Below are 13,575 nucleotides of genomic sequence, written 5' to 3'. Positions count from 1 at the left end.
AACCGGTACTAAAGGCTTGTCCCCTTTAGTACCGGTTCGTGGCACGAACCGGTACTATAGGTTAGACCTTTAGTACCGGTTGGTAACACAAACCGGTACTAAAGGGGCTCGTGGGGACCCGGCCTGACGCCAGCCTGCCACTACCCCGTTAGTACCGGTTGGTAACACAAACCGGTACTAAAGGCTCAACACGAACCGGTACTATTGATCGCAGCCACGAACCGGCACTATTGATCACATTAGTGCCGGTTTTTTTACAAACCGGCACTAATGTGCTTCACATTTGACCCTTTTTCTACTAGTGCACAGATAGGTAGAGAGCATCACCAGAGGGCTGATAGCGCTGACAGAGATAAGATCACATTGCTGCAACTGTGCCAAGTCCCATGAACTCCGAAGCAAATAGAGGAAAGACACTCGCAGTGAGAATAGCAGTAGCTCGAGCATCATCATTGCACCACTGAGTGTAAGCAGACAGATCATCCCGGTACACAGAGAGAGCATCAGAATAAGCGGATACCTGCTGATCATAAGCATGTACCTCAGCATCATCCAGAGCCTTGGTAGCATCACGGTCAGCCTGAGAAGCATCAGCAGCAAAGACCGGCGGCACTGGTGGGATTGGGGCCACTGGCACAACCGGGCATGGCGGACAGGGGACCTCGCCAGAGAGAACACCCCACAAAAGGAGTCCACGCATATGGATGCGCATGAAGCCCACAAACTCAGCATAGTTGGCGCCATCAAAGATCACCGAGCACCGAAGGACCGCGACATAGCCCGAAGAGGACATGGGGAAGTCCCTCTGCAGTTTTTTTTGAAGTCAACGGACCCAGAAGAACTCGATCTGGATCGGGGGATCGAGCACCCGGTTGCTCGCTGCGGGAAGCACTCGGGTCAACCAGCCCGAGCCCCAGCCATAGAGGGAGAGCGGAAGCTCGAGCGCGAGCAGTTGTGCTCGAGGCGAGGGTCGGCGAAGCACGGGACAAGAAGTCCCCGGTCAGATCCAAGACGAGGAAGTCACGGCGGAGCAAGAAGCAGCGGCGTCCGGCCGGTCAGGAGGCGGCGTCGAGCCGGAGGAAGAAGAGCCTGGCGGCGGGCGGGACGAGGCAGGCCAGCGGGAAGCGGCGCCGTGCCAGCAGCTTCAGGCGGGACGGGGCGGGCTGGCGTCAAGCAGCAGCGGTCCAGCCGGGGGCAGCTGCAGTCAAGCCAAATCCTGGCTTTGGGCGGGACGAGGGGTGGCGGCCTGAGCAGAGCAGCAGGTGGCGGAGGCATGAGGCAAGTTGGGACAGGCAGGAATCGAGCTGGGGCGGCCGGAATCGAGCAGAAACTGCCGGAGATGAGGTAGGCTAGGAGGAGGGAGCACGGAGTTCCAGCATGCGAGGAAGAGAGGCGAGCCTAGCATCTGATACCATGTTGGATAATGAGCAACTAGCTTTACTGAAGGCCAAAGGTCAGAACATATACATGTGTGGTAAAGTGCAGAAAAGCCCCTTATACAACGGGGATCTACAGCACGGGGATATACACATCTAACATCCAACACTGATGGGGTCCTCCTGATGATACGCCTGCAAACACAACAAGGCAAAAACCATTTGTGTATTCTGGGTTAACTATTGCTGCAATCTACCTCTAAGAAATGGTAAAAAAAGGGTGTCGTCTCCACTCGACCATACCGACAGTAGTATTTGTTGAGCCACACTCCTGAAGGATGATATTGAACACATAAAACCCTGGGAAAAAAAACAGAAATGGCATAACAATCCTACAAAACCAGAAATGAAAACAGTGTCCCTTTACTGTATTTTTATTCAGCTTTCATTGTAGCACCTTGTTATGTACTCCCTCCGTTCCTAAATATTTGTCTTTTAGAGATTTCAACAAGTGACTACATACGGAGCAAAATGAGTGAAACTACACTTCAAAATATGTTTATATACATCCGTATGTGGTAACCATTTGAAATCTCTAAAAAGATAAATATTTAGAAACGGAGGGAGTAGTTCTCTGTCATTATGTATGGAGTTGTCACTTTGTGAGTTTGGTCATGTATGTACATTAGCTAGGCCCTACTAGCTTGTTGCCTAAGAGTTGTCTGGTTCTTTATTTTGTCACTCGGGACTGAACTGCAGCAAGTCTGAAACTGCACTCGGACATTCAGAGTTAGAATTCCAACCGATCTGCCAATTTTCGTATGAACATGACTGTGGGTAGTACCTGTTGTGCTGCCGTCGTCATTTTGCTAGCTATCAGTGCCCTCTGTCTCAAGTCTCAATATGTAATGTTGCCTTCGTTCCTCTTTTTCCATCTTTGTTAGTTCATGTCCGATGAATTATGTAAACCGACCATACTTTCTTTCGAGAGCAGAAAGGCCCACACGTAGCTCACATCGGGCGACATGCGAGGCGACCCAAAACCGTCATCTTACCTTGATATCCATGCAGTCCTCAGCCATGATGAAGACACCATCTGGCGCATGCATCCTCGTCTCGATCTTCTTGGTCACCACGGCCTAGGTGACGCCCATGCCCACCGAAGTTGACACTGCACCTGAGTTGTTCGATGGAATGCCACTGAGAGTAAGGGGCTGAGGGAGAGAGAAGATAATAGATGCTGACGAGCGGGCCCTATGTCCAGATTAATGGCCTAGGATAATGATGGTGGGGTTTTGGTTAGCCGTGAGCGCTATCTGCAAAATGTTTACTGAATGACAATGTTTTCTTTTGCAAAAATAATAATAATTGAGAACTAGAACTTCATATGTGTTTTTTCTTCTATACTCACTCACAACCGTCGGATAGGAAATCTGTATTATTGATTGGAATTGGTTGTTGTTTCATCCCTGCTTGATGTCTAGTTGGTACTAGCTCAATACAAAAATGTATTATGATGACCCAATGGATTCTTTAAAGTATGTTCTGCCATCTATGAAAAAGATTTAGTGTGGAAAGTAATACGTTAAGCAAAATATTCAGATAATTTCTAAAAAAGTATTTATAAATATAAGAAAATTACCGTGCACAATCTTTTTGTATTATGTTCAACTATTCATTAAACATGCTCATATATTTTAGAAATCTGTTTCATACAACTCTTGCAAATGTTCCTCATCCATAGGCAGTGATGGCCGTCGAAACCCAGCTTCGTGAAGCAGAGATCTTTAAGTTTGTCCCAGAGCCCCATCCCATAGCCGTCTGCACGCCGCTGCCACATGCAGTATGCTTCTACGGAGCAGAGCATAGCAGCACTTTTAGTTGCCGAACACTCGTAAGTCCATGAGAGAAGGTGGCAGCAACGATCAGAAGCTCGAACCGAGGATTTTGAGTAGCCATCTGAGTTTCGAAGGGGGCCTACATCTTGCCGTCGCTTGTGGCGGACTTTCACCAAGAAGGGAAGCACGGAATATTATTGTTGATGTCATTTTTGTGTAAGATTATGGTTCCATCGTGATAAATTAAATCAAATTTTGCATCTGAATCTTTCTGAAAAAAAAATCAATCATGTGAATCTTGTTTTGTATGGGTACCAATTACGTCAATCAAACTATTGAAATTTTTCTATGATTCAGATCCTAACGAAAATGCGATGAAAGCCTCGGTCCTAAAGTTGAATAGTCCACCCACGCGTCTGCATTGAAATGTTGGTACATTTCGTTGCCGACACACAACGAAGGTTCTCCGCCATCCAGTCTACATCGAGATCAATGTTGCGTGGTCACCATTTGAGGCCAGCTTCACCGAAAGAACGGTCGTCCTTCCACCACCCAACCACACCAATAATGCACGCAACAACTAGCCTAGCTTCTCCATCAAGGAGGACTCAGCACGGTAGAACTGTCCAATCCAACCATTACGGTTAGTGCCCAGCGCCATTGCTTCTCCACCAAACAAGCCCATCCATAGCACTCGTTCGGCAGCAGCTTCTCTTCCTAAGAACTTGTCTACCTTCCTTCATTCATCAAAGAATATGGCGGGGGTGAGCATCGGGACGGGGGCGATAAACTCCCTCCTCGTCAAGCTTACTACCTTGCTCAGCGACAAGTATAAGCTGCTCACGGGTATCCGCAAGCAGATCGACTTCCTAAAGCGTGAACTCGGCAGGATGCAAATCTTGCTGGAGACACTGGCGGGCATGGAGAAACTCGATGGCCCGGCAAAGGGTTGGAGAGACAACGTGCGCGACCTCAGTTACGACATGGAAGACTGCATCGACCGCTTCATGGACCGGCTTGGAAACGGAGGTGCCAAACCAAAGTTCATGAAGAGGACGGCCCGCCGGCTCAAGACTCTGTGGGCGCGCCATGACATCGCGACCCAGATCAAAGAGCTCAAAGCTCGCGTGATGGAGGAAAGCGAGCGGCGTGGCAGGTATAAGCTTCCTACGTACTCTTGGGGTTGTATGAGCTATTTCTCGATGCTACATGGAGATTGATTAAGTTCTTATTGTCAAAAAATGGTGCTAGGTACAAGCTTGATGAGAATTACTACAGTGCAACAAGGACGGTGGAGATAGATCCATGGATAAGCACGCTCCACGAGGAGGTCAAGGGCTTGGTGGCAATGGACGATCGAGTGAAGCAAGTTACTGCCTTGTTGATGGATGAGAGTATGGAGCTGAAAGTGGTGCCGATTGTTGGGTCCGGTGGGTTGGGGAAGACGACCCTGGCCATGGAGGTGTTTCGCAAGGTTGGAAAAGATTTCGAATGCCGAGCTTCTGTGTCGGTGTCACGCTCTATTGATCTCCAGACGCTCTTGAAGGATATTTTGTCGCAAATCGATGATAAAGGATGTCAGTCGGAGGGTTGGAACATAAACCGACTATCCCGTAAAACCACACAAATCTTGAACGAAAAGAGGTACTCTTACATTATTTCGTTTTGTTTGTATTTATTATTGTCTATACCTAGCAATGATTCATTCCTCCTATACTTGGATGGTAGGGAAGAACTATTTAAAGAAAGAAAGAAACTTGTAGATCGAATTAATGGCAGTATTCCCTCCGTTCCTCCTATACTTAGTTATTGGAATGGAGGGAGTAGTTAGTAGTACTCGCGTCTAGTTTTAGGATTCGTTTTGAACATAGTTTCTAATGCATGTCATAAAGTATTAGTTAAAATTATGGTCACATTATGACCCTAAATACGAGGGGGGCTAATAAATCAGGACGGAGCTAGTACTTTGATTGATGCCAAAGAGGTTACTGAAAAATTATTAAGTAAAAAAATATTTATGGCTAATACAAGTTGCTAGTGCAAGTCATCATTGGAAATGCTTAATGATGCACAAATTGAATGCAGATACTTCATTGTTGTTGATGACGTATGGAAAGAACAAGATTGGAAACTAGTCAAGGCAGCATTTCCTGAGAATAACAATGGTAGCAGAATAATTGCTACTACACGCATTACCGGTGTAGCTAATCAGTGTTGTTCCAACTCCGGCGGTCAACCCTATCAAATGGTACCTCTAGATGATGATGCTTCTCGAAAATTGTTCTTTAAGAGAATTTTCTCCTCGGATGATCCCTGTCCTTCTGAACTAGAAGAAGTTTCTACTAGGATCTTAAGAAAATGTGGCGGCCTGCCACTGGCTATTGTTACATTTGCAAGTTTGCTTGCCAATAAGACACATAAGAAGAAGGATGAATGGGAGAGACTGCAAGATTCCATTGGCACCGGTCCTTCGCTTGATAATGATGGGAACTTAAAAGGGATGAAAGATATACTATTACTTAGTTACTGGGATCTTCCACACCATTTGAAGACTTGTTTGTTGTACTTGTGTATATATCCAGAGGACTACAAGATCAACTGTGAAGAACTGAAATGGAAATGGATGGCCGAAGGATTCCTTGATAGACGATGGGGACGTTTGGATGAGGTAGCAGAGAACTGTATCAATGAACTCGTTAACAGAAATATGATCCAGCCAATTGACATTTATGATAATGGTATTGTGAAATATTGTCGAGTCCATGATATGGTGCTTGACCTTATCATATCTTTATCAGATGAAGAGAATTTTGCCACTGTTTTAAATGGACGCGTACGCAATTCTTGTCCCAGGAAGATTCGTCGTCTGTCCGTACAAGCTAGTGGCGGAAAGCATCAAGGTGCAGTTTGTGCAGTCACAGAAACCAAGTTACATGTTCGCTCGCTGACTACATTTTGTCCTGTTGAGCAGATTCCCCATCTTGTGGACTTCCATGCTTTGCGGGTGTTGGATCTTTTTGGATGTAAACGGTTGGAAAACAAGCATGTAAAACATATAGGTAGTTCGCGTCAGCTGAGGTATTTGAGAATTGGCCGTTCTAGGTTTACTGAGCTTCCTGGTGAAATCGGAAAGCTGCAGCACTTAGAGACTCTCGATTTGAGACACTGTTATTCGCTTACAAGACTGCCATCAACAGTGGCGCAGTTGCAGAAATTGGTACGCCTATTTGTATCTAATGAAACACAATTACGTACAAGTGGGTTCCGGAGTCTGCAGGCCTTGGAGGAGTTACGCGTCCACGAAACTGACGACCCAGTGAGATTTGCGGAGGAAGTAAATGAGTTGGGCAAATGCAACCTTCGCTATCTTTATACTAATGCAGAGATAGCCGAACGTCTGTTCTGTAACCCATGCCTCCAAGTTCTTAAAATTTGGCCACAGATTGGAATGGTTCCCAAGGGAATGGCCTCCCTCAAGAATCTCGTGAAGCTATCCATAATGGTCCAGAAATTTGATAATGAGGGTCTCCAAGTCCTCATGGGCATGCCTTCTATGGCCCATCTTCAGCTATGCGTTACAGGGGTCATCGAAAAGCTGACCGTGGGTAGTAATGGATTCAAACTGCTAAAGGTGCTGCAGTTCAAATATACGTCAGTCTTACATCCTGCTTTTCTCCTGGAACCAACAAATGGACTGCGGCTAACATTTGAACCGGATGCTGTGGCAGCACTCCGACAGCTCCGTCTTGACTTGAGCGCAATGTGGGTGGTGTCCGACTTTTTTGCATACTTGGGTGCCGAGCATTTTTCAGGCCTTGCACACCTCGAGGTCGAATTTGATTGTTACAGAGCAGCTCCAGCCAAGGTGGAGGCTTTGGAGTCTTCCATTGAAAAAGCAATCAACTTGCACTCCGACTGCGAGATTCGTGTCCGTAGAGTCAATGAACATGGCATGTTTAAGGATGAAAAGGAATGGGAAGAGGCCATCGCAGAAGACAGAAAGAGGGTGGAAAAGATTGAGCTATTGAGCTATTAAGGTGTCCGATGGAGATACCGGCCACCAAGAACTAGCTGCCTTATCCCGGTAATTCAAATGATCATGGTTAATTTTACTCATTCCTACGGGTAACAGTTGTCTAAACTGTGTTGTGCATCCGTCGTTCTGAAACAATAAGAAACATCAGTTGAACAGCAGTTGGTGGATCCAACTCAAGTCCTGCATGCATCTGGAGAGCTACACGGTTATCCATTCCTTTCCTGCTACTTACTGCAAGTCTGCAACTCAACTGGCCGGCTACCAGCATTTGATTCACCATGTATTCCTATGGAGATACCAGATTCCCCAAGCGAATTTGTGTGATTAGATGATGCATTCAAGGTGCTTTGCCTGTAGTGCGACTGTGCGAGCTATATTCCTTTCCTAAATCTGATCGCCAGCCTCCCCCGTCTTGTTGGGTTTCTTGATTAATAAGTAGAACAGACATTAGTAGATGTGTTTTTTATTCGCTGCTGGGGAACCTTGGGAATTCTATTTAACTCCTGTCGTAATGAAACTCTGTTATTGTTTGCATATGATTTACGGAGACCGAACTGAGCTCTGTATCTTCTGTGATTTCTCTGCATTCAATTGGGGCTGATCGATCGTGTGTAGTATACGTGCCGGTTGGCAAAAGTTTTAGAGCTAGTATTTGGTTTGGGCGTGCATGCATTCAGGCTATTGTTGTCTGACTGTCATCATGGAGTTGTGTCGCTTGTGACTGACTTGGGTTATTCAGTGTCAGAGTGACTTCGCTTCGGCACAAGTTGAGAGCTGTTTGGTTTGGTTGCACATGCATCTGGGCTATTGTCTTCTCTGTCAGCGTGGATGAAAGCGATTTCTCTCTCGAGTCAAAGCTTCTTGGCATGTAGATGCAGCTGTCAGGTTGGTCCCTGGATCGGTTAGTTGCTCAGCACGGCACATCGTCACATTGGATCGCAGCACCTGGAAAATGATACTCACTAGGTCCTGCACTGGGACCGAACATGCCATTTTTCGTCTGAATGCAGCTCTGAAACATTCAAGCAAACATATTTTCTCTCTCAGAGCTACTGCAGACTGCTCGATTGTTGCAAAAAGGTTGGTTGGTTATTCAGTCCGGGTGCTCGATTAATGTAATCGATCAATGTAATCTTCTGGTAAGTTGGCCCCGACAAAATTCAGACATTAACACCAGAATATAGGTGCTTGAGAAACAACGAGTGATGAAGGAATGAAGGAATGTAATGTAATGAACAACGACGGGTGATGACTAAAGAAACGCAAAGGCCAAAGACTGGAAACCCATGAAAATGCATGATTGGATAACCAGAGAAAACATCTCTACCAAAGCTGTGTACATTTAACCTTTTAATCTGAATAAGAAAATAAATAAATAATGATTAATAATGAAAAAAATACATCCAAATGCACTGCAACATTTATTTTTTCAAGAAAAAATGCATCAAATGAAAAACACATCTGACTCCTTGCAAAATTTTGAGAAATCTCCCTTAATGATTTAACAGCAGATTGGTAAAAGAAGGGGACGATCAGCGAAAATAGAATCTCTTAAATAAAACAAAGTCGATGAAAGTTTCCCATTTTTGGTATGTGTGAACAGAAAGGGAAACAGGAGAAGCATCTCTTTCCTGAAGAAGCCAAAAAAAGTACGGCAACCACATAAAAGCAAGACAAAATAAATTTACTACATCGCTTGATAAGCTGCTTTCTTCGTAACTTTCATCTTTTGATAATCCATAGCCAAAATCATCCACTGGATGAGTGTAAACCCCATCAGGCAATCTTCATGTGCCATGTCAACAAATAAATGGATGGGGATAAAAAAACCAGCGGAATCAATCATCTAAACACAATAACCAATTGCTCCATGCTATCGATTCAGCCATGTAAATATAGCAATTTATGACAGAATGAGGTCATGAAACCCAAAAAAATACAGAGTAAATCCACCTTAAATTAACACAGGAAAATATAATATAAATTTTACTTCGTTTTCTTTTATGAGAATAGAAGAATGGTATAAACGCAAGATATCAAATTTAAAATCTGTGAAAGAAATGAATTCGGTGAACCAACCATACATTCCTGACTAAACTAGCAGACAAGTTTGCGGATATTGGTTGTAGTCTACAGGTGGTCTCAATGACCTGCTAACAAAGTTGTAATGAATTGCATGCCAGGAAATAAACTTTACACTGCACTCTTTTAAACGAAGAAATACAAGACTATGTTCTTTCATCAAAGCAAGAGGTAGAGACACAAATATATTAGTTGTAGGCTTGTAGCCTACACATGGTCTAAGCTTACAATATGACTTTGAGCAGAGTAGAAACAACAAGTACGAACTAAGCATAACACACAAAAAACTAGTAATATTCAAGGGTCTTGTACATTTGCAAAATCAATTTTAATCCTTGGCTCAGGCACCACCTCCTCAATCCTGGGTTGCTCCAGAGTCAGTACAAATCATACCATTCCGGAAGTGAGTAGACCATTCTGTAGAGCGTCATAAGGGTGTGACAACACTAGACAGACAAGCAAGGGCGGCCGCTTTCTTTTGGCTATGGACAGACGGTGACAAAATCTTCAGAAGGGCTACCTAACACACTTGGAGCATCCACACAAGGAGTTGTCAAAGGGATCAGCAATTGACAAATTATGGGTATGCACGTGGTCAGTGAATTTCAGGTCCATGTCATCTTTTAGTTCAATTCGAGCGTCTTGAGAAACTCTGTTCTGAACTTGTAGCTGCCTATGTTGAGAACGCACTCACTCGTCGTTGCCAATGTGAAAGAATCCGATTTCCATTTCTTTCAGCACTTTTAAATTCAAAATAAAGAACTTAGCAAGGTTAGTAAATGCCCTCCTGTCACCATTGTAATTCTTCAACACCACTTTTTTTACCGAAAAAGGCTTTCGCCCCGCTTTATATATAAACAAAGATCATCGACACAACGGTACAAACGCACGCCACCTTAGACGCACACACACAAGGCACGATACATAGGCACTGAGCGCAACACCACCACCCCTATCTACGAAGAGATGAAGCCGCATACGACGAACCGTGGACTCCAAGGCGGCGTCTTCAGGAAGGATACGACACCGGAACACCGCCGCCGCCCGACCAGAGGGTCAGAGTTTTCCCTGGAGCAACACAACGGGCAATGAGAGCCGCGACGACGCCTTCAAGAAGGGAATGAGCTTCAGCGTTGCCGGTCCGTCCGAGGATAGAACAAGTTTTCACCCCGGCCAACACTCACCGCCACCGAACGCCACACCCTGGCCACCACGCCGCCCACACGGCCATGGCAGCCGGGCAGCACCAAGCCACGGGCTCTGCCCATGAGCACCGTGCTACCACCACCAGGGCCGCCACCCCGGCATCCAAGACCAAGACACCACCTCACCCGAGACCCATCGCTACCCAACCAAAGAGACGAGCGGAAAGGCCCAGCCTTTCGCACCCCTGAGTGCCCCCCAGCATCGAGACCCAATAGGCCGGCCTCAACAGGCCACCATCGCCCCGTCCTGCAGCACCGGGCGCGAGACGAGCTCGATCTTGCCTCCGGGCGCGAGACGAGCTCAATCCTGCTGCCGGGCGCGAGAGAGCTCGGTCCCGCGACACCGGCCGCGAGACGAGCGATGGCCGATAGCTGGGAGCGGGCCAGCCCATCGAGGCAAGCAGAGCCTGGACAACGAGGAGGTGAAGCAAAGGTCAAAACGACCTGACCGCAGACGATCTGACGCCGGATAAGCCGGCCGCCACTGCGGCCAGAGCCGCCGGCCACCGTGTAGCCGCCGCGCCACCGGGAGGCCACCACCCCCGGATCTCCTCGCGTTGCCGCCCATGGCCGGAGCAACAGCCACGCCCGGCCGCTGCCCCAACCCGCGCTCCCTGCCGGAAATGTCGCGTCAGATCTGGCCGGCGCGCCCCCACCTCCACCAGCTCTAGCCCACCTCCGGCCCCGACAGAGGAAAGGGAGGCCGAGCCAGAGCACGTAGAGAAGGGATCCACCAGATCCGCCCGCAGCAGCCCGTGGCCAGATCCGAACCACCGCCGCCGCCACGGGCACGCAGCCGCCACGCCGCCGCGGTCGCCCACCACGCCGCCGCACGCACGCACGCCGCGGGGAGCCACCACCGCCGCACCACCGAGCCCCGCGCACCGGCCAACCCCGCACGGCGGAGAGAGGGGCCCCGCCGCCAGCCACTGCGAGGGGCTTTGCCCCAGCGGCTGCGGACGGCGGCAAGGGTGGGGAAGGGCAGGAAGGGGAAGAGGAGGAGGGAAGCCGCGCCGCCGCCCGAGTCGCCCGCCAACACCATTTTCTTTAGATGGAGCTCAAGGCATCGAACTGGATCCAATGGACCATGCTTCCACACATAATTTACCTCCTTGTGCCGATTCAACTGGGGATAGAAAAATATATGATATAAAGATAGTTTTTAACAATTTGGCAGCTAAGTACTAGTACTCACTAGATCATAATTTTGAACCAATGTTGTTTTGACATTTCTAGCAATAAATATGAGTACTCACAATCACATAGAGCTTCTCCAAGCAGGGGAAGCACTTCAAGAAGTCAACAACCACACCCAGATTAAGCCAATAGAGTCAAGAACCAAAATCTTCATTGAGTGCATTTTGGTTGTCAAGCTGACAGCAGTCATCTTCTGGAGAAAAACGAAACAAGTGCAATGTAAGAATAATAGCATGCCTAGAGGAATGGTGAATGCACGATTGTCCTTGCTAATGTGTGAGACAAAATGGCAACTGCTAATAGCAGTTGCTAACATGAGAGAGGAAGTACAACTGCTCAACAGTGGCGGAGACGGGGGCCTGGCCCCCCTAACATCTGAGGTTTGCTGCTAAATTACTGATTAATAGTGTAGAATCAGTGATTATTTGCTCTTTAAAACCTATTTTCCTATGGCTGCAATCCGACAGGGAAGCACCAGCTGGTGGCCTTCTGGGCACCGCTTCTGTTGGTGCATTTGGGTGGTCCGGACAGCATCACCGCGTACGCAATCGAGGATAGTCGGCTCTGGGATCGGCACCTGCTCACGCTTGTTGTGGAAACCTTGGGAGCTAGCTATGTACTCTACAAGTATGTTTTCATTGCCAGTAGTACTGGGAGCTTGCTTCGGGCAGCCTCCATCTTGATGTTCATCGTCGGTCTTCTCAAGTATGGCGAGAGCACTTCTTCGGTACAACCTTTCTGGACACATCAACGGTCGAGATTAGAAGATACCCCTTCGTGAGGATAAGTGAGTAGGGGTAGGATGGAAAATTAAGTTTGGGGCGACGTACCGCGGCGTAGCGAGACGCATGACCGTACGTGGCCGTATGGCCCGCTGTACGCCCGTGCCCATACGTGGGCGGTGTACGCCGCGTGAGGAGGAGGACGGGCCCACAGGTACTAAACCCTAATTAGATTAATACATTAATCCGGCGCGATACGACGTGCGAATCCATTAACGCCAGCGCAGTCAGACGTCCCGTCGGCGGCGTCGGTCCGCGGGCGGCGCCGATTCACACGCCACCGCCTGCCGCCCGCCTACGCACGCTACCGCTTGACCGCCCGCGCACGCCGCCGCCTGGCCTTCTGCGCCCTTGACAGCTCGGCATTAATCGCCGGCACCGATTCGCACGCCGCCGCCTGGCCTTCTGCGCCCTTGACCGCTCGACTACCCCGGCATTGATCGCCGGCACCCACCTCGCCCACCACACCTATAAAAGAGCGCCTCGCCCCGCCGTGGCTCGCACACCGCCCCTCACCTCCCCTCTCCTTCTCCCCCTGCCGCCGGCGTCGCCCCTCTTGCGCCCTACCTCTCCCTCTCGCCGGGGATGCCCGCTGCACCTTGACCCTCGAGGAGGCGGAGGAGCTCGTGCACTTCGTCATCCCCGCCGCTCCCGACGTGCGCCTCCCGGCGAGGTGGCGCCTGAGCGTCGACAGCGTGCCGGTGGCGCCGGTGCTCGAGGTCGGCACCCACCTCTTCGCCCGCGCTGTCGGCCTGTACCGGGCGCGCCTCTCGCCGGAGGAACTCGCCGACCCCCAGTACACCCCAACTACCCCGGCTGGGCGGACCGCCTCGCCGACGACCACCTGCGCCACCTCCACGCGTACGCCGGCCCGCGCACGCCGACGAAACACAACAGCGCGCGGTGGCATCAGCTCTGGGACGGGCGCACCTTCGAGGAGGTGGTCGCGCCGTACCGCGCGCAGGCGGCCGCCGGTGCCGTGCCCGCTCCGCCGGGGTACGGCTACACGCTGTTCCGCCGCGGCGTGGCACAGTCCACCCGCAAAAACCGTCGGCGCGC

The 13,575-nt window shown here is 49.1% G+C and overlaps 1 protein-coding gene across 1 annotated transcript; it reads left to right on the top strand.

Moving 5' to 3' along the window:
• Nucleotides 1-3,817: 3,817 nt before the first annotated feature.
• Nucleotides 3,818-7,812, top strand: LOC123147031 (disease resistance protein Pik-2). Its single transcript, XM_044566286.1, has 3 exons — nucleotides 3,818-4,370; nucleotides 4,466-4,858; nucleotides 5,300-7,812. Exons 1-3 carry the CDS (start codon nucleotides 3,970-3,972, stop codon nucleotides 7,248-7,250), a joined length of 2,745 nt encoding a protein of 914 aa, XP_044422221.1. The 5' UTR covers nucleotides 3,818-3,969; the 3' UTR covers nucleotides 7,251-7,812.
• Nucleotides 7,813-13,575: the final 5,763 nt, after the last annotated feature.

The sequence above is a fragment of the Triticum aestivum genome, chromosome 1B (genome assembly GCF_018294505.1).
Source record: "Triticum aestivum cultivar Chinese Spring chromosome 1B, IWGSC CS RefSeq v2.1, whole genome shotgun sequence".
Lineage (NCBI taxonomy): Eukaryota > Viridiplantae > Streptophyta > Magnoliopsida > Poales > Poaceae > Triticum > Triticum aestivum.
This window is presented reverse-complemented; position numbering and strand designations above follow the sequence as displayed.

Bases quoted from the DNA above. Each gene is read 5' to 3' on its own strand.
- LOC123147031 (XM_044566286.1), top strand. From the start codon at position 3,970: ATGGCGGGGGTGAGCATCGGGACGGGGGCGATAAACTCCCTCCTCGTC. The intron at 4,371-4,465 runs GTATAAGCTTCC...AAATGGTGCTAG, and splicing joins GAAAGCGAGCGGCGTGGCAG to GTACAAGCTTGATGAGAATT. The intron at 4,859-5,299 runs GTACTCTTACAT...AATTGAATGCAG, and splicing joins CAAATCTTGAACGAAAAGAG to ATACTTCATTGTTGTTGATG.